We start from the raw sequence: 22,336 nt of genomic DNA, 5'->3' as shown, positions 1-22,336 counted from the left end.
TTAGAAATCTTAAAAAAATAAACAGGAAAGTTTTTTTTGCTTGACTTTTTAAACCTTTGCAGTTTTCTAGGATGGGATATCAGAGGTTATGAAACTCAGTATCTATTCTAAAAACATGTTGTTTTATTTCAGTGTTCCTTTATTCCACGATTTTCAGTTCACGTGGAAACAAAATATGAAGATAACAATGGATGCAATCCAAATGTAAGTTGAGAGGTGCAGTTTTGCTTGCTTTAATTACATTTGAGATCCAAGAATTGAAAGAAATTAAGAAAATGTAAATTTATATTGAAAAATCACCTTTATGGAAAATTTTCATGAGTCATCATATTTCATAATTTCTATTTATTTTCATGTCATTTCCATTATGATCAGAATTTAATTCTTTACAAGTGACTGAAAGCGTATAATGTACTTCTTTTTTAGTAAAATTTGCTAAATTTGTATTTTTCCTTTAAATAAATATAACTTCTCTCTCTTTGTCTTGTTTGCTTCTCATCTTTTTTTGGAGGGGATGTTATATATCACATGTTTTGAGTTGCATTTTCTTCGTCCAGCCTTCTGTATGTCTACTTGCCTCCTTCTGTTTTCTGGAGGTGTGTGTGTGTGTATGTTTGGGAGCTGTGGTCCATAGGTGACAGGTCAATTACATGGATTTGTCTTAGGAAAGGCACTTAGTTCCTATTTCCTCAGCTTGATATAGCTAGTAATATGTTAAAAGTGCCATTAGAACTCAAAAACTCAAATGACTGCATGTTTATGTATATATGTAACGTGTATAAATTCTTTTCCCAGTAGATTTCACAAACTCATCGGTTTTATGTACATCTGCATATGTTTTCCCTGCAGATCCATAACCTTTCTCCAGAAGAACTTGCCATCCGAGAAATAGATATGATGGATATAGCATACGATGAATTCCCTGAAAAAAAATATAAGGAAGAAGAGGTAATTATTGGCAAGCATTAACTGATTTTAGACTTTTGAGGTGGAAATTAAGTCTTTCATACATTAAAAAGGGATTATTATTACAAAAATATTGAGTTTGCGATTTTTTTTTACAGTATGTTTATTAATGTTTATGACCCTCATAGAATAAGGAGTCTATAGATATTACCATGTTCATATGTCTGTCTGAATAGGTGTTGCATTTAGGTCACTTTTTGAGTTACTATGCATAGGGATCCTTCTTTCATGAGCAGATTTCATTTTCTTTTTTGCTTATCTGAAGCTTACCTTCAAACATCAACCAATAGATAGATCATTTGTGGCAAGAAATAATTGATTCTTGATTCTTGTAGACAATATGTCTGATGATTATTAATTTTCCTGTCCTATCTAGAATAAGAAGGAGCGTAGCAGTCTCTTTGTTCATATGTCTGTCTTTCCGTCTGGTTAGGTGTTTCATTTTTACAGTAGGTCATTTCTGAGGTACTGTGATTTGGGCATCTGTGTTCCTGGAGTACATTTAATATTTTCTGTTTTCCTCTGAAGTTGCATCTGCAAAGACAATGATAAATAGAGTGAATGAAAGGAATTAGGATGGATGTTTGGTTGATTCAGTTGGTTATTAGCTGTACAGTTGATTTGAAGAAATAAAATTATTTGTATAAAAAGTTTGAATGTAGTTTTCCCTTAATAACATTTATAACATAGTTTTCAGTCTTGAGCCTTCAAACATTCCAAGCTTTGTGTATGTATTTGGACTTTGATATTTTTTTCTCAGATTGTAATTTTTACAGTGTTACTGCCAACTGGGTATGTACTTAAACTGGCGATGCTTGATTTACGCCATAGATGCATTCCTGAGGTTGTTGTATACATGAAAAGTGCTTTCTGAATGAGTGATGAAATGTGTGCACATGTACACATGTGAGTTATGCATGACTCGCACACATGGTGCCAGATATGGCATAAAAACAAGCACATTGGTGCAAATTAAATGCTATTTCTTTATTATAAATTTCTTTAAAACGAAAGTATATAAATTGAATTGGCATACAGCGAGTATCACCAGTATATTATTTTTCCATTTTAATATCAATTGACAAATTACTGAACTTAATAGTTCTACCACCAAGCCTGGAAACCATACAACTTCAGAGCTAGAGTTTGAGTTCGAAATTTGGTGTCAGCCATTCAAAAGTGACTTAATTTTTGTAACTTGTGTAATATTTGTTTAACTGGTCTTAGTAGAAGTTCAAAGTAACAATCACTTTGGCTTCCATTTGATTGACTGTTTATATGTGTGTCTGTCTGTACATCCACATTGAAAGTCACTGGTACATTTTATAAATTAAGCCAAATGTTAAAGTGTTTACTTAAGTAATCAGCAGGATAGAGAGAAACTGGTTGGTGAAAATTAGACCAACTGTTGGTCAGTCCATAACTCTCCACCCCTCCTAAACTGCTTGGTGAAAATTAGCCCAACTTGATTCATTGATATTAGCTATCTGCAAGAGTGTTAAACGTTTGAGCCTCATTTATGGGATAAAACAAACTGTCAGATGTATGCAAGATGTGATTACAGTCATGTTTTTTTTTAACAAACTGTATACATGCAGTCATTGTAGCATGATACAAGATATATATTTTGGGGTACAACACATAGGTAATAGTTTAAAAGCATAAAAGTCAGGGTCAGAAAGTGTGTGTAGGAGAGTGTTTTTAAGCAAAGGGTGTGCATTTGCCAATCCATGCCATGTATTTAGCTGTACTTTTTTTTTTCTTCAGGACCCAGTCAAGTTTATGTCTAAGAAAAAAAACCGTGGTCATCTACAAAAAGATTGGAAGGTACATTTATGGTATCATATTATGATGAGTTATAACAATATAGGAATGATAGATTAGTGGAATTTACACATATTGTTTGCTTTTTTTAAAGTGTCATCAGGGCTTGAAAATAGTGTCTTTGAGTGGCAGTTCAGATTCAGTACAAAAGCAGTATTACAAATCTTCTTTGCAGTTAACAGTTAAAATGTCTATCATCTGTATGCCAGTGATCCAGACGTTTTCACTCATATTCATCGTGAGAATGTCCTCTATGCTTACAATTTGTTCTTTACATTATTGATAATTTTTCTGGATGATCATTGTGTTATAACTCTAGGTTCCAAACTACGTCATACAAAGTAGCAAAACCTGTTAACAAGTGAAATCAACAAGTTACAAAGTGATGATTTAAGAGGAACCTAGAGTATTGTGAATTAAATCCCAAATAATCCTAAGTCATCGTCATATCACAAGATCAAAAATACTGAATGTGCTGATGTACCAGTAGTCTTAAATGTGCTGCTTCACAAATAGCCTTGACTGCGGTGATGTACTAATAGTCTTGATGTATCACAGTCATATAATCCAGAATGCATTTGAATGAATTTCCAATAATTCCAAAGGATTGGTTTAGTCTAAAAAGTCCATGAGCATTTTGTAATTCCAATGAATAATTTAAATAAATGAATCCTGTCAAATTATATCTGAACAAAACTAACAACTCTACTCATAGATTCCCCAAAACATATGAAACGGGAATGGAGACCTTGTTTACAAAACCTTTGTATCAAAGACACAATAAAATTTCCCAAGGAAAACCCAGATCTTGAATTTCAGTCAAACTAAGCATCTTTTAAATTAAAAAGTCAGATAGGCCAAAACCCGACCCTCAGTCATGGACCAAGGTCAAGTACACTATACATTGTATAGACATAAATTATTTTGATGAAACGGGAGCCCTCAACACACCATGTCCTGGAAGTCAGATGACTGTTGTTTTGTGTAAGGAGGGTGTGGTGTGTGTGTATATATATAGTCTGATGGAAAAAAATAGTTTGGTTTTATAAAATAAAAAATTTGACCTGTAAGCTAAATGTCATAGTGATCTCGTTAGTATTGTGGAACCATGTATGATAAGTCATGAAGCATAATTATCTGTATTTTCTTGTGGATCTACTATGAGTATGCAAACGTTTTAAAACCATTTTTCAGCACAAGATAGGCTATACATGGTGGCTAGTATAAATGGTGGAGGAAGAACCCGGGAAAGCCCCGGAAAGAACCACCAACCCACAAGAAGCTACAGGCAAGCTTTCTCTCATACCCTTATTGGCCGAACCCGAGACTCAAACCCATGCAGACAGAGGTGAGATGGCAGTGATCCATAATGGTGAGCGTTTCAGATCACTTGGGGGCCCCATTATTGAAGTTATCTTCAAGATCAGAATACATTGAAACCTCAGTAAACTGAAATCTCATTGAATCAGTCATGGTTCTTGTCCAGAATATTTCCTAGTTATTAACTCATTAAGCTGAAACCACTTTACTCTAAAAATGAAAATAAATTTCCCGTCCAGATATTGGTTTTATACCAAAATGAAATCATAAAACTGAAACTCAGTCAGTGCAAGTGACCAGTTATTGGTCTGTCAGCAGCCTAAATAAAGTCATGCAGTGATGTGGGAACATAGAATCAAATGCAGATGTTATGAAATCATGATTACACATAACTTTTCTAATAGTTGACATGCTGTTGATTTTGTTGTTTAAACATTAAAATGACCAGTATTTCAGAGGACATGTGATCATATTTCATTGTCAAATGAGAATATTGAACATCACTAAATCTTAAAATCCCAAAAATGGGACATTTTTATTTGTTCCTGAGTGATTCTGGGTCTTGAAAGTTTTTGTCCTATTTTTTGTAAACATTTTACCACACAAGTAGAATATATGCCACTTTCTTACATGTTCCTTCATTGTTCTCTCTCCAGGTTGTCACTATTGCTTATTACCATAGTCAGTAAAAACACTGTTCAAAAGTATTTTTTTTAAATCATTAGCATTGTGATATAGATAATTATTTTGAACTTGATATCGTCAAATACTTTTTTCTTTATTTCTTTCTAGGATACTGTCAAACCTATGATGTGTTCATACAAGGTTGTTAAGGTGTGCTTTGATGTTTGGGGTTTGCAAAAAAAAGTTGAACAATTTGCACATAAGGTGAGTGATGTAAAAGTGTGAAGCCCACATTAGTGGAAAGTGAAAGATACTGTAGGAGTCATTATAATGATGACAGCACAGGGTAAAGGGTTTGATTAAAATTGTCAATTTTTTGAACATATTCCTAAGCCTCTTTAATGATTCTTGTCATTCTTTGACAAGCTTGCTTGCTACTTTTACTTTTGAATATAGGTCATAGTCAGAGAAAATGTGCATTCAGCATTTTAGGATTACATTTTTTTTTTAGTTCCAAATATTTTTTTAAGACTCTTAGTAGATTCTCTTCTTACTTGGGAAGACAGTTCATTTTAGGATTAAAGTCAGTTAAAGAAAATTTGCATTAAATTTCCTTATTATTCTAAGTGTTTAATTGTGCGTGTTCTTTCTGCAGTGTTCAACGTAGTGTGATCATCAGATTCAGTCGGCGGTGAGGTGTGTTTCACACCAGTAGTGTGTTTACTGTGTTCTGTGGAGCAGGATCATCAGATTCATGGCCATTGAGTGGCATTAAGCATTGTGTTTACTAACGTTTGTTGGTGTATCTAGTTGGTTTCTAATTTAATCAGTTTACTGCATGTGCACTGCAAGCGGTTATATGCATCTGACTTCATTATTGAACTACATGAACTGTATACGTGTCTGCAGAGTGATTTTTGGCAGTAAGTGAAAACTTAACTTTATTTATACATCAGCTCCCAACAGAGAACAAGCAAGGAACATTGCAGTGCCAGTTTCGTCATATATGACTTGCCTACAGATTCTTGCATCACAGACTCAATTACGACTCCACTCTAGATATAATGTGACTTCAGTCTTGGTATCACCATAACATGGTGTGCAGGCATAGACCCCGGACTAGTCATACTTTGGCACGGGTTCTTGCAGTAGTATCCATTTATGATGATTCACTGTTGTGTAATTCTTAGTATGGCAGTCGTTCATTTCATATACATAATTGCTTATATCGATAGTGATTTTCATGTTTAGTTTAACAGAACTGAGGGTACTTCTCATCCTTATCTATCCGTTCCTTGGGGCTCTCCGCTGCATACTACTGCAGTTCCATTACTTGGCATGCAGCGTCATTTGGGCATTCTGTCCCCAATCCACTCGACTTACAGACATAACAAGTTGTGGCAACTCTGCCTCAATACAGCGGCAATTCTGCCTTAACAGTTATGTCAGTCAGTCATACTGGCGAGTCTGCCTCAAAACATCGGCAATTCTACCTGGACATCAGTCATACTGGCAATTCTGCCTCATAGATAGGGCATGTTGGCCATTTGGCCCTGACATCAGTCAGACTGGCGATTCTGCCTCATAGTTACTGCATGCTTCTGTACCATCTTACCACTACTAACCTCATGCAGCGGAGGGTGAGACCCAAGGAATGCCAAAGATGTATAATATGTACTGTTTTATAATCAAAGATGTATAATATGTCCTGTTTTATAATGCTTAATAGTTGAATAAAGAGTTGACACTACCTCTGTTAGTTCTTTGTATGCTTAATATCATATATGCAGTTCACCTGTCAGTCCAGCTAGAGGTGCATATGGTCCACTGTCCAACATTCCATTTATTTTATATTGTGTAAATAGGTGTTTAATGTAATTAAATGATGTTTACACAAAGAATGGAGTCCAACCAGGGCCTGTGATATGGGTCAGTTCAAGGTTAGGCACCGGACACGCACACTAAGTTGGATTAGCTATCAGCCAATCAGAAACAAGAGTCTGCTGCGCTGAGGTAGCTGACAGTGGTCAGTCACTTTACAAGGGATCAGCATCGAGAGTAGTCTGTTTTGTTTTGTATCCTCCACTGCCCCAACCGCTGCCTTCAGTTCTGTTATATCTGGCTCACCCTTCGCCTGTAGGTCTTATGATTAATCTCCCACCAGCGTACTAATTGCACTATCTCTGGAGGTGGCAACCAGACCCCTCATACTAATAGGCTGCTCTTGCCGTATCTTCTTCAGTGGTATTCGCCACTATTACGTCATCGGGCATTCTGTCCCCAATCCACTCGACTTAGACATGACAAGTTGTGGCGACTCTGCCTCAATACAGCGGCAATTCTGCCTTAACAGTTATGTCAGTCAGTCATACTGGCGAGTCTGCCTCAAAACATCGGCAATTCTGCCAGGACATCAGTCATACTGGCAATTCTGCCTCATAGATAGGGCATGTTGGCCATTTGGCCCTGACATCAGTCAGACTGGTGATTCCCCTCATAGTTACTGCATGCTTCTCTACCATCTTACCACTACTAACCTCATGCAGCGGAGGGTGAGACCCAAGGAATGCCAAAGATGTATAATATATATTGTTTTATAATCAAAGATGTATAATATGTCCTGTTTTATAATGCTTAATAGTTGATTAAAGAGTTGAAACTACCTCTATTAGTTCTTTGTATGCTTAATATCATTTATGCAGTTCACCTGTCAGTCCAGCTAGAGGTGCATATGGTCCACTGTCCAACATTCCATTTATTTTATATTGTGTGAAGTGTGCTTTGATGTTTGGGGTTTGCAAAACAAAGTTGAACAATTTGCACATAAGGTGAGTGATGTAAAAGTGTGAAGCCCACATTAGTGGAAAGTGAAAGATACTGTAGGAGTCATTATAATGATGACAGCAGGGTAAAGGGTTTGATTAAAATTGTCAATTTTTTGAACATATTCCTAAGCCTCTTTAATGATTCTTGTCATTCTTTGACAAGCTTGCTTGCTGCTTTTACTTTTGAATATAGGTCATAGTCAGAGAAAATGTGCATTCAGCATTTTAGGATTACATTTTTTTTAGTTCCAAATATTTTTTTAAGACTCTTAGTAGATTCTCTTCTTACTTGGGAAGACAGTTCATTTTAGGATTAAAGTCAGTTAAAGAAAATTTGCATTAAATTTCCTTTTTTCAATTTGCTTATATTTCCTAAATCCCTTGATGGATTTTCTTCATAATTGAAACATTGTTATGAAGATGTGACCATTCATTTGGTGATATGCGTCCTTCCCTTTTGACCTTGGTAATAGAATATTTGTCTACATTTCTAAAACCTTTGATGGGTTATCTTCATAGCTGGAATGAATTCACTTGGTAATGTGTATGCTTGTCCCCTTGACAATCAGAGAAAATGTGTGGGTTTTTGGGGTTTTTTTTAATCTTTTTTTCTTCATATTTGCTTATATTTCCTAAATTCATTTATCAGTTCTCTTCACTCTTGAGAGCAGTCATGATAAAGCTTAGACAATCCATTCTGCAACATGCACTTTCACTCCTTTGTTCTTAAAGTCAAGGTCAGTCATAGAAAATTTGCCAAAATGTTTTGGTTAAAGATTGTTCATTTGCTAATATTTCATAAATCCCATGATGTGTTTTCTTATAATTGGAATGAATTATTATGAAGCTAGGACAGTTCATTCAGTGATGTGCACACTTTCCATTTTCACCTTGGGGTCAACATCTGTCTTGGAAAATTTGTGTTATGTTTTTTTTTTTGAATATTGTTTTTTATTTGCTTATATTTCCTAAACTCTGTTATGAATTTTCTTTGTGCTGTAGATGAATCATTATAAAGCTTAAACAATTAATTCTTTTACCTGCACTTTCACTCCTTTGATCCATAAAATCCCATTATGACTTTTCTTCATGATTGAGATGAATCATTATGAAGGTTAGACAATCATTCAGCAACATGTACTTTTGTGCCTTTGTTTGTGGGGTCAAGGTCACAGTCATGGCAAGTTTGCTTTTAGGTTTGGGTTAGAGTTGTTTCATTTGATGGATTTTATTCATATTTTGGATGAGTCATTACAATGTTAAGTCAACATGCTTACTGGGTCAACCTTTTGACCTTGTTTTTTAGGTCACATATTTTTTACAGCAGTGATTTGATGATGGGTTCAAAATGCAGGCCTTGGAGTTTTTGTGTTATTACCTTCATATGTGCACCAAGTGTTTTTGCACTTGTGACTTACAGAACTCAGTTTCTATATAAGACCTCAGAAACAACACATTGGTACTTGTTTGGACTCAAGCTCGTACTTTCTGACTTCAGATCAAATCTGTCACATCCAAACCTGCAATCTACTCGGTCTTCTTTAGTCATACCTTTCATAGCAAACTTTATGTACAGTTTACATTGCCGCATATGCAGGGCATATTATACTTACTGTTTATCCCTCACTATACAATATCTTGGTATAAAGTGGTACCAGATATAATGCTTGCATGATCACAAATCCTTTTACAGTCTGTGAATTTTGTTTTGGAAATTGCTGTTTAATTTATTTCAACTGCTTTTAGTTCTTGGCTGATTTATAACTCCTGAATTCTCTTTCTTTTACTTGGGTAGGCTGGATTTGCATGAAGTGCAAGCATGTGCAACCTACAACCCACATCTAGCCACAATTTTGAGTAATCCAGTTGTATTTACATCATTTAGTGTTGCTTTAAAATTTGCTATCTGGCTAATGCCATGGAGACAGTTGCCTGATATAGGAAATTTACTTGTAACATTTTCATCAGTTAAAATGTATTGAATAACATATTGATTACTTGTGTATATTTTCCTCTGTAAATTTCAGACTGTGAGGGATATTTTATTACTTGGGCACAGACAAGCATTCGCATGGATAGATGAATGGATTGGCAAGTATTCTTGACCTTTTAAGAATAAACAACTTCCTTGATAATCACAAACCTACTTATAACGCGGGATCAGGCATGGATCCCATTTTCTAAACCAGAAAATACCCAAAAATTGATCCCTATTTGCTGAACTTCAAGCAAATCGAGATCAAAATTGGTAATGGAAACTTTAATATATCACTTGTTTTATCGTCAAAAACTGTAGATAGACCTGGAATTTTCATCAGCATTATGAAATATCAAATTTAAAAAACTCATCCAATTTTTTACATTTTCTTTCCAAATGACATTCCTAGTACACCACAATTAACGATATGTAAAGAAATTTTGATCAATGAAAATGTCACTTACGCCAAGCGGAGGCAGTACTTTAATAAATAAATACAAATTAAATTATAAAAAATTCAAATGAAATTTGTGTTCTGGTTCTAACTTTTAGTTCCTTTTAAGTGTAGTCGTCATAAATGCAATGTGTCCTCTTGTAATTAAACATAAAATGCATCAATCTACTGTAACAACTATGTCCACGAGCGTTTCTCTGAGAACCTAATTAAGTCCCGACCGTGTTTTGAAAACTGACTTGAAGTATTTGTTGTATTGTTGCACTGAATTAAAAGCTGGCCTCCTTTATATTATCACGTTAATTATGTCTTTTGAATCAAATAAAGAAGGTGGAATAAAAGAAAAGTTAAAAGGCACAAAAATCCTACAAACTTAAAATCTAGTGGCCCCAACTGTATGTCAGGTGAACTCACTTCATTTGATCACTGTTATAAATGTTATTGTGTATGTAACGTGAACTACCTTAAATTAACTGAAGATAGCAAGGCAGCCAAGCGAAATGAATACTTGATTTCACAGATACGGACCATTGTGGGCAAGCAAGTTTCAGAGAATTCTTGAACTGGCACTTAGATACCCTCAAGGATGATAAGAAGTTTCATTATTACTTCCAATGAAATCACTACATCAATATTGTGCTAATTTATCTATACAAAAATTGAACTCGACATAGACAATTGTCTCCCAAAATAAATGTCACAATTTTTTTATAAAAAGGAATCTTGTTTGGTGGTGTATCAACAGTTAGTCTAGGTACTGCTCTGGGGACTCCCAATTTGGCAGGATATTATTGAACACCACTACGGGTACTAGACTCAAGAAAACAAAAAGCAGTGACGTACTACAGATTTTTCACGTACACGTAATGGTTGTTGAAACCAGTTGAAACAATCTTTCACATGTTGGACATTTTGAAAATAAATGTTATTTAAACAGAATAATGAACAACTTCATTAGATAAAGCTCGTTATTTAAAATTATTATCAACATGATTGTAAAATGAGGATTCAGTCATTAAAAGGCCCAGTTCCCTCAATTTTTGGAGGTCCCTCGGTAACTCACACCCACATTTATAGTGCAGTCTGTTTGTGGACCCCCTTGAGTGCAAGTTATCGAGGGAGAGGTGTATTTGGAACAAAATGGAACATAGGTTGATATAGACTGTACAGTGTATATTCTACACAAGTTAATTAGACAAATTATGTTTTTATGTTGCTAATTGTAATGGTGATTAAGCATTAATTCATCAGACAATACATTTGTTTGCACATGCAAGTAGTTTAGTATCTTTGTTTTTTTAAAAACCAGATTTGACATAATGAGAAAGGATTTTCTTTACCTTAATAGTTGTCACTTGGACAATCGGACAAGCTATACATTTTGTTGTACAGTTTTTTCTTCTTTATAATAAAATTGAATTGTAACACCTTCATTCTTCATGCTACAAAACAGTTCTTATAAAAAAAAGATAAAGACATTTTCATCTGCATATTATCTTTCTTGCTTTCGTAAAATGAGAATAGGTGGGGGAGATAACTTCCTTGGTGACTCTGTTACGTTTTGGAATTCCCTCATAGTTCTTGCATTTGCAGTGCTCAAAAAGATCTGATAGCTGAACGTCCAGGGACCCTCTAATTTCAGATCTCATGAACAGACAGGCCTGTCCTTTATTCAAATAAGGTGCCCATTGAGCTTGTTTGATAAAAAAAAATTGCCTGAGAAAACTTTGATCACATTGATGAAAGTGGAAATGTATTATCAAGATGTTGACACATTCGCCATAACTCAGCACAAACTGATTAAAATCAGATCACTGCTACTTGAAGTGGATATACAATTTTAATCAAATTGCCTCACAGCATGTTGTGCTGAAAGCATGATTTTATACTCCCAGACCCCCTGACACGGTTGTTTCAAGAAAACACAATTTTTCACTAATCTTAGAAAATAGAAGGGGAAAAAAGCACCACTTTCATTACGTGTAGCATGTGTAAACAGTCATGATTGTAGCTGAGGGAAAAAAAGCACCACTTTCAGTATATGCCCGTTACGTGTAGCATGTGTAAAGTCATGATTGTAGCTGATGTAAAAGTATAATTTAGGCAGTCTAAACAGCGGCAATTAAAAGGCAAAGAGGTCAGGTATAAATGACCATTTCACACATTACTTTACTGGCTGACAACAGTTATTGACATGTGTTTTGAAGACTACAGTGAGTGAGCCCATTGTGCTAATTTGCATAGGTACAATCAGGACATGGAACAACCCAATACAGGTAAATCAAACAGATGCTAGATGCGTGTAGGAAAATAAAAGGTATAACACGTCATTACTTTAAATGAGAATGATTAAGCCATATATATTATAGAATTTTACAGGCTTGTGAACAGTGGCAACATTCTTTGAAGTTGAAACTTTACTGCATATAGCAAATGTAAAGCATGATCATTTCACTTGTCAGAATAAGTTCAAGTGTGATTCAGTTTGAAGCTGACTTAGGAAGCAATTAGCTATCAGCTAAACCCTACATAAACAAATTTTAGAACTCCTGGTCAATGGAGTTTTACTCTATGTAGCATGCCAGCAAAAATAAAAAAGGGGAGGACAATTAATTACTTTCACATACTGCAAACAACTTATCAACACATGTCAACTTGGTTCTGATCAGGATTTGCTCAGAGATCCAGCACAGAAGTTTGAACTCCAGGACCATTCAGTCTCTAGTGAGTGAGAACTGGTCTTAGTAGAAGTTCAAAGTAACAATCACTTTGGCATCCATTTGATTGACTGTTTATATGTGTGTCCATCTGTACATCCACATTGAAAGTCACTACAGTAGAGCCATGTAGCCAACAAAATCAAGAACCATTTCCACATATTTTTGTGCAATTTAGTTTGTAAAGTTGTCTCAACACTTAGATATTTAGATGTGCATTTAATGTGAGTTATTTTTTACCTAAACTCCATTTTGGATAGAGTTATGGCCCTTGACAATAGACTTGCCATATAGTTGCTTGGAAATGGTATAGTTCAAGAACCGTTCTGGTGCAATTTAGTATGAACATCGTCTCATAGATTTCCATGTGCCTTTTATGGGTTTCATCTCATCTACTCCATGTTATATATAATTAAGCCCTTTGTAAAGCAAATTATTTTTAAATGGAAACATTAGTGTTGTCTAAATTCAGCTTAAGCTAAAGAACAAATCAACGTATTCTCATGGAACATGGTTGGAACATTTCCTCTTAAACCTAGATGAACCTTCTATTTGTTTTATCTCATATACACCCTATTTTCAGAGTTATTTCCCTTGTTGATCATTTTGAACTCTCTTAATGGGACTTGACTTGTGTTAATTTAGTTTCCTGCAGATTTTTTTAAAGAATTCTTTATCTGTATGTTTTGGATCTTAACTTTTAATGAACACTTTAAAGTTAGTAATATGTTGGTGTTGCTATTAGACCCTTTACATGTATACATCTTTTATTTATTGCTGATTTATTCACTTATTTTTTCCATTTATTTAAATAATTTATATCCTTTATTTTTCAGATATGACTTTAGATGATATTCGAGTGTATGAAAACAAAATGCATGAAGCAACAAACAAAAAGGTTATAGAGGGAGATGATTAATGTTTGGAAATGCACTGCCAAGCCATTTATTCATGACCCATGTTCAGTCCTTAAAATTACCTTGAAGCAGCAGACAACACATTAAAACAAGGAAGCTTTTATCTAGGTTATAGTTAAATTTGACTGAGTGAATGATTAGGTCAGGGTTTTGTGTTCACTCTTAGTGACAATTCACAAAGATACAAAATAATTTTTGGCAATATTGAGATATTATCATAAACAAATTTCTTCATATGTCATAAAGATAAACAAGTGAACAATATTTATTTGTAGTATTTAATGCTTTTCTTTCAATCAGAATGCAAGTGACATTAACACATGCATTAGAAAATTTCTTAATGCTAACAGATGTATTATATAAAAAGTTAAAATGTAGTATGATATCCATCTGTATGAGATTGTTAAAAGTGATTTAACGAACTGTCTTAAAATTAGTAATGTGTGATGCCAGGTTTTGTACATTTATAATCATAACTTTAGAATGATTTATGGAATTGTTAAAGCAAACATAGATTTAGTTTTCACAAAGAATTATAAAAAAAATTTTGTTAGAGTTTATATGGAAAATTATTGGACATTACTGTCAAAATGATGTCATATGCACAGAAGCAGTAATTTATGATGATTATAACAGTACAGTTACAACATCAGTACGGTCACTTTGAATAATTTGAGTTTCTCATCTGTAAATAGTGTCCTTAATTTTCCTCCTTTTGGGCTGAATTGCAAAGCAGTTCATCAGTCAGCACTGAGGTTAGGATATGCATTTAGGTCACTTTTCTTGGACAGTGTTGCCTGTATTATCACATGACATGGTATGTAAATGTTTCATGAGGATCATAGACATCAGTGAAAACTAGGTCTCTGACCTATTTTTCATGTCCGAGTGGTTTGTGCTTACCTTTGCATTAAGTTAAGTTTGTGAAAGTTAAGGTTTGTGTTTAGCTAATTTTCTCTGACAGTGTTCTTTGCAGAGTCAGGTAACTTTTGATAAAGATCCATCCTTAAGTTAAAACTAGGTCTCTGTGCCATATATTTCCCAACCTTTGCAATTAGCAGTTACTCAGACAACATAGATTCAGAATAGAGCCAGATTCTTATGTCAAATCTAGAAAACAGTGTGTGAGAAATGGAGTTAATACAGATCACTGATGTATGAAAAACCGGTCAGTTTATCACACACTATTTTCTGCAGAGTCATGTAGTTTGCTATATATCTGTGTCACAAGAAGTATTACTCTTCAGTCGAAAGTCATTATGGCCAATTGATCTGCATTAAGTTTTGCACTCAGCTCAGTTTAATACTGTTACTGCAGAGTGATATAACTTGAGACCTGGGATATCTCATAAAAAGCACTACATCATTTAGATAAAACAGCGATTTGCAGTTCAGTCATAATCCTATGTTGTTTTGTTTGTTATATATCTGGATCGCTTCAAAGAATAAATGTGAAACCATTTATTGTTTGTGATAAAGTCAGTAAATCCATTTCATTTTCTTTTACCCAAAACAGAGTTAAAGAATACTTGAAATATTAAGTACATTATTGATATGTCAGGTGTATTTAACGCCTTCAATACTTGAAAACCATCCAAATTCCAGCAAAAAGGAAATCGTGATGGATCAAATTAAATGGTCGACTGTCTCGTACAACTTATTTTCTTTTGTAGTTTGTTTCCAATGACACCATGAATTGTATCCTTTGTCATCTCTCATATTGTATCATAGCGATCATCACTTAAACTGGCAAAAATATTTGTGTTAATTTGAGATTCAATAATATGAAACCATTCTTACAGCCATAAAAGGTGAAAACATGCTTTTGTTGAGAACTCAGACATGGCAGCTCATGATTCCATGGAGGAGATCATGGAATTCAATGAGGCTATATTTGTTGTGGAGCATGCTGATTTGAACTTTGGCTAACATTAGGTGATTTGGTAACCAATCACCGATGAACTATCCAGTCAAACTAATGGGCTCAAATGTTTCCTTGTCTGGGCTTTAGAAAAACAATGGAATTACATTATGATAGACTTGTTTAAATGGCTTGAAATCATTAAATCAAATTTAGCACTGAATTTTTGCCAGGTGTTAGAGATGCTTGCTGTAATGTTTGAGATGTGGAAGAGGAAACCATTCCAGACATATTTTAAAGAAGCTTTAGAAGGAACTGTGAGAAGCTGGTAGATATTAAAATGCTAAGTATATTCATGTTACTTTAAAATTAGAAGATATACATATCAATGTAAATTATAGAAACATGCCTTTTACAGAGTGCTTTTTGTTCTTCTGTATTCCAGATTTTTTATTTTACAGAGTCTTAGGTATTTTTTGCAAAAAATGCAGATTTTGCATTGTTGTTTGTGGAATGTGTATAACATACTTTTATTTTTGTTATTGCTCAATATAGGCTTTTTGATGTAACACATATATAGTTTCATTAATTTATACTGAATATTCCCTTTGGGGGTTTTCCCCACCTGTGCACTTGAAAATGCTTTTTGCAATGATTTACTGTATACATCCACCTGCAAGCAGCATGGTCTTGGATCTTTCATCATAATGTACTGGCAGATCAAGTTAGTGCTGTTGTTATTTAATCATAAATGGAACAAACAGCATAGACCCTTACCTCTGGGTATGTTATGTGAGGACAAGTTGGGTTCTACAGTGTTCATGTTTAGAGAAAGTGAACAGGTATAAGTGTTTCATTTTGTAAAGTGTTAGCTCAAATCCAGTCATTGGATCTGGTTTGTCAAGCCTTGTTGTAAAATCATTTTTACAGGCAGGGTACATATTTTTTGGTTTTCATGTTAGCAAAAAAACAAATTATGCATTTTAAGGCAACAAAGTATATGGTTTGCTGCAAATGCTATTATTATCAATATCCATGAATTTCAGTACTGTTAAAAACATAATTTACTGCCACACCATAAACTCGTACTCTTGAAAATTTATCATTAATTGTTACTTACAGGTAAAATGGGAGTGTTTGGAACATTTTGCAAATGTACTAGACTTCCTATAACATGTTTAAAAGCATACATGAGTATAATTTTCATTTACGCCAGAAGGTGCAGTAGACAGTTTCACATCTTCTTATTGAGAATCAGGATTTTTCATAGCATTTTTTAATACTGTTCTCAAGTGAGGATTTGTATCACCAGGAAAACTTGTGATTTGTTGCTGCATTAGTATATTTTGTCACTTTTTTTCAAATACTCAGTGCAGATAGTTTGTTGGTTATCTTGTAGCATCTTATTGAACTAATGTTATTTAGTCGAATCCATTCTTTTCCTTCAGCCATAGTGATCTTAATTCCAAATCAAAAGGTTTCTTCTTACAGCAAGTGCTAGCAATCCACAAAGTATGTTAAGGGTAGAGTGTTCAGCTCAAGTTATTTTACAGAAATAAACAAGGTAACAGACAGATGAATGGACAGATGTCATAACATTATAACTGTGCCATCTGGCAGGTGCATGAAAAGGGAAAAAAAATGTAATTCTTCCAGTTGCCATTTCTTTTGTACAAGATGGAGGTAAGATCCTAACATCACATATTAGGAATTAGGACCAAACATTGTATAAGGACAAAGCCACACACCCTATTGATTGTGGGTCATTAACTTTAGTTCTACATCAGATGGGGACTGAATTTTGTTGATGGCTTGAATTTGGATCAGGAAGAAGTCTGCTGATGTTGGGATCAAAGGTTGAGGTCACAAACTGAAGAATCATTTCTCCACAGAAAGTTGCATTATCTACCATCTACCTTCACCAAAGTTTGTGGATGGCTTAATTAATATTGATTTCAAAAGGTCCAAGTTTTCTATCATTATTACAGAAAGAAAAAAAATGATTTTGTATAACATATTTATTGTAGACTGTTTTCATAGCTTGTGGAGAGCTGCACTTAAGGTACAGAAGAGGCCTGACGATTTTGATTAACTGTCAAGATCATTGTGACCTACATAAAAAAGTACATTTTGCCACCTTTTATGAGTGGGATAGAATGGTAAATTATTTTATTTTGTTTTTGGGGATATTGGTCTCTGATGAAGGGGTGGCCGGTCTTGAGAGGGTCCTCTCTAGAGGATGGCCTCTATATTAAACACAAGGCATTTGTATAATGCACCACTTATGCTGCTTATGTTTTAGAATGTAACCATGACGATATAACTAATTGTTTTCTTGATATGACACATAATTAAATCTGTATAAAATTTACTACAGAAAGCTACAAAGCAGAACTTTCTACAGTTCCTTAAAACATGTGTACATCATAAAATATTGTATTTACCACTTTATACTCGCATGCTGCTATCCTGAAAAAAAAAAACATTCCTTAGGTTAACAAAAATTTAGGCTGAATTCTTTAAAGTTTTACTGCTTGCTCAAGAAAAGGTGGATCAGATAAATAGGTTGTCTGTTATTTTCTAGAATTCAGTATTGGAGAAAATGACACTTTTTTTCAATATTTGTCTGTTTTTAAATATGAATTTATGTTACAAGCCATATATATATCAATGCAAATATATATATTCATTTAAATGTGTTTCTAGCTATATGCAGAATTTAATTTCAGTTTTCAGGCTGCACATGTTTAATACTTCAGGACATAAATTCATATATTTACAAGTAGATCATTCCTTACATACAATACTCAGTGTTTTAGATATTAGTGTACTAGACCATATGGACAGTGACATTATGGTATGACCCTGCATCTGTTCTCTGTTGTCCAGCAACATTTGCTGTTTTCAGCTTCTAGAAAAACACTGGAACATTTCAGCCAAATTTTACATAGAACATTCGGACACTAATGGTTTGTTTTTACATTTGTACAAATGGGATGGCTACTGTTACTACATAGACAAACTTTAAATGACTTCTTGAAAACTGCCGAATAGATTTTGATCAATTTGTACAAAAATCTTTCTGGCCTGAAGGGATCTGAAATTTAGATAAATAATGTGGATCAGCCATTTTATGGATGTCATTAATAAATATAAAAAAGCCTTCAAACATTTTCTCAAAAACTATATTGACAAAATTTCAGAGAAAGCTTCCTGTCTTTAAGGGCTTTCAGGGTTATACAGACAACAGCCACCATTACTAAAAATAGAAAAACCTTTCGGCAAATCCATCTTAAACCCTATTGAAAAGAATTTTACCAAAGTATCCTAGCAGGAAGAGCTTTAAAATTTATATGGCCACCATTACTAAAATTATAAAAATATTTAAACAAGTTCTTCGCAAAAGCCACACAATAGAATTTTAATCGAATCTATAGAAAGTATGCTTGCATGAAGGGCTTTCATTTTAGGGGGGCACAGGTGATGCTAATTTGCAGTGAAATATGGTTGTCTTTGCTAACTATAGAAATTCATTAGATGTCTTCACAAAAGGACTAATCAGATTTTTACCAAATTTCCATGTTTGGAATGTTGCTTTTAGTTGGCCTCATAGTGCCTCTGTTGTGCTGAGGTGTTATTAACTTCTGCAACCATGATTACCCAGTAACTAGTTATTTTCTTGATATGGCATAATTAAGCCTGTATAAAATTTACCACAGGAAACTACAAAGTAGAATTTTCTCCAGTTTATTAAAGAACATGGACATTCTAAAATATTATATTCATCACTGTATACTCATATGGTGCTATCCTGAATAGAAAACATTGTTATTCCTCATGCTGAAATTTAGCATTTTAACTTTCTTATTGTCCAATCTCAGGTAAGGTAGTATCATATTCCAGGCTTACTGTACATGTCTGTGCAGGTGCTGCATGTCTTGTAGGTCTCATTATAGTCGCTTTACACTCATATGGTGCTAGTGCTATCCGGAAAAGAAAACATTGTTATTCCTCATGCTGAAAGTTAGCTTTTTAACTTCCTCATGGTCTAATCTCAGGTAAAGTAGGATCATATACCAGGCCTACTGTACATATCTGTGCAGATGCTGCCTGTCTTGTAGGTCTCGTTATAGCAGATGAAGAAAATGTGTATGAAAAATCACTAGTACGTATAGTTGATAGTGAAATGCATGATTAAGCTGCAGTTGGAGTGCACAATTTAGAGCACATATGCAATTATGTGCTTATACAAAGAGAGCTAAACATGATTCAGATGCTGTTCATGATGTAATCTTTGCACAGTTCAGGACATTGATCAAATATATCTAGGCAGAGATGTATGTAATTCACAGGAGTAAATGTCCGAAAATCAGTCATACAAGGAAGTATCGCACACAGAATAAATATCATAGCTGAGGTAGCAAAACAATAAATGCATTGTTAAGAGAAATAAATTGAAAAAAGAAATACCAGAAAACAGTGAAGTACATTACTCTAATAATTAGCAGTGTTTTTGTTGACTTGTTCCTTGCAGTTACTTATATCAGGCATTCATTATCTGTGCTTGGGCTGAATGATTCTAAGTACTGTGGTCATTCCTTTAGAATTGGTACTGCTAAACAATTTGTTTATCCTTCTGTTTCTTTGTATTGCCTTACCAGATTTTAAAACAAAAAAAAACTATTAGAATTGTAAAAAATGCACATAACCTTACCAGGGGTCCATAACACAATAATCTTGTCCCCATTTCAAACAAAATGTATGTTTTCAGGGTAAACAATGAGCCAGTTTGCTATCCTTTCTGGTTCATGGAAAAAGTGTATTTTGAGGGAAGTGTAGACGGTCAGCTGTGTCATCATCAAATATTTGCGATGGCCAGTTTTAATATTTCTAAACAATATGAATCAAAATTAAAAGGGCAAGTGGTATAACTCTTACGTATAAGGGTTCAAAATGATGTAGTGCCCGAAGTTATGGAAAAGATACAAATGTATATATTTTGTTACATATAGGTTTTTCTGTTTAAATTACACTTGTTCATTTAATTTTAAACAATTTACCAAGCTTGTAAAATAATGAATACGTTCCAGTACTCTATTTGCATGGCATTTACCTTGTCAGTTTGTTGATGAATTCTGATCCTACACAAATTTAGATTTTTTTTTTAAGTATTGCATTAAATGTTAATTATTCTTACAAATTTTACTTCAATTACGTATTTAGCTATTCGCATACAGAACAAATTAACGTGTTCCAGTAGATTATTTCTTACAAGTATTTGTGTAATATGTGATGTAAAAGAATGCTGATGTCATAAATTTATATTTTCAATGTGCATACAGACTACTGAAATGGTGCATTTGACAAAATCAGCATTTGAAATCTGTTTTGTGATCCATTTACATTCCATTTATGTTTGCATTACATCTGTATTTTGGGGGATTTGCAAAGTTGATCTCAGAAATGCATTTTGATTTTATGTTTGTCTTGCCTCCATAGTTTCCTTTCATTTTTGATTGATTGGAATGAAATGGAAATGTTTTCACTGTAGTCAAGATTTCTGTTAGAGGATCTTAAAGGGAGAGAATTAAAGTTTTGATACCTTGTCCTAATAGAAATGTGCAATAATGAAATGGCAAATGCATAAAATACAAAAGACAGCATTTTCTCATTTAAAAGTGTAATAGCAACAAATTTGTCATGATAAATTAAAATATAACCTCAGTTGCTGTAAGTGTAAATATTTAAGAATCTGATCCAGGCTTATCTTATGAAAGGGTTTCAACTGTGAAAATTTAGTTGCAGCTTGAAAATAATACATTTTCAAGTCCATTCATGAAATGCATCTGTGTTTCATTTTTTTTTTCATGTATTATTAATAGTTCTGCATGTTGTATTTGCACTGTTTTCTGCAAAATGGATTTTCATATTTTGTTGACATTCAGTTTTGCATTTCTTTTTGTTTTCATTTTTTCTGTTTTTTGTTCACATTCTATTTTCATTTCACTTGTAAAATTACACATTTCAAGGTCTGTACAAAGTCAGAAACTATAACCTGTATCAATATTTTCTAAATACAGTGGTCAAACTCTGTCTTGTGACCTTAAAGTACAAAATCTTACACCTATATTTTGTTTTAATCAGTCATGTGCATCTTCCTCCAGGGCATGGATTATGTACATGGTACACGTGTTTTTTTAGCCACACCATTTGATGCAAATAAGGAATAAAAACCATGTCACAGGCCAGATCCAGCATATGGGTTGGACTGTAGGTTGCACATGGCTGATTTAAATAATGCTAATTATGAATGTACACTCAGTTTTCAGTGTTTTCATAACTTACGTTTTATGTTATTTTAGCCAGTGTCATTCACTACAAGTGTCCATTTCACATTTATTCCTTACTGACAATAAGATAGATTCAAGTTCTCATTTATCAGTGTAATAAAACAGCATCAAGGGTACAGTAATAAACATATTTAAAGACAAATTAGCATGGAACTTGTTTGTTTTATTAAATAAATCAGGAATATTTATTAATCTTTTCACTGGTAGAGAAAAATTTTCAACAAGAATTGACAGGTATGTGATATCTATATTTATCATAGATACATACTTATCAGTATATTTACCTTAGATATTCAGCAGTTATTTGAGGGATAAAATCTGTTTATAGCATTAGGAGTATTCTCTTCTCAGTTTACCTGTTTCATGTAATGTATCATTTTCTTTTCAGCTCACTTCTATTCATGGATTCTTGTTCTTTTTCTCCTCTAACATTATGTCTGTTTTGTAATCTTTTGATTTAAAATCTATTGAATATATATATATACATACATACATACATA

At 33.7% G+C, this 22,336-nt stretch overlaps 1 protein-coding gene across 3 annotated transcripts; it reads left to right on the top strand.

Moving 5' to 3' along the window:
• On the top strand, positions 1–21,978 carry LOC149803211 (cytoplasmic phosphatidylinositol transfer protein 1-like). Of its 3 annotated transcripts, XR_016420156.1 has the most exons (7): positions 4–204; positions 850–948; positions 2,734–2,793; positions 4,903–4,998; positions 9,587–9,650; positions 13,545–17,319; positions 17,479–21,978. XR_016420156.1 is itself a non-coding variant. In XM_089952836.1 (6 exons), exons 2-6 carry the CDS (start codon positions 895–897, stop codon positions 13,625–13,627), a joined length of 357 nt encoding a protein of 118 aa, XP_089808962.1. In that variant the 5' UTR covers positions 4–204; positions 850–894; the 3' UTR covers positions 13,628–21,978. The 3 variants fall into 3 exon arrangements, 2 of the variants coding, with proteins under 2 accessions (XP_089808964.1, XP_089808962.1); XM_089952836.1 differs by having other exon boundaries at positions 13,545–21,978; XM_089952838.1 differs by lacking the exon at positions 850–948 and having other exon boundaries at positions 1–204; positions 13,545–21,978.
• The last annotated feature ends 358 nt before the right edge of the window (positions 21,979–22,336 follow it).

Source organism: Sinohyriopsis cumingii, chromosome 3 (genome assembly GCF_028554795.1).
Source record: "Sinohyriopsis cumingii isolate HCF-2022 chromosome 3, ASM2855479v2, whole genome shotgun sequence".
NCBI lineage: Eukaryota > Metazoa > Mollusca > Bivalvia > Unionida > Unionidae > Sinohyriopsis > Sinohyriopsis cumingii.
The sequence above is the reverse complement of the archived record's forward strand: the minus strand, read 5'-3'. Positions and strand labels throughout refer to the sequence as shown.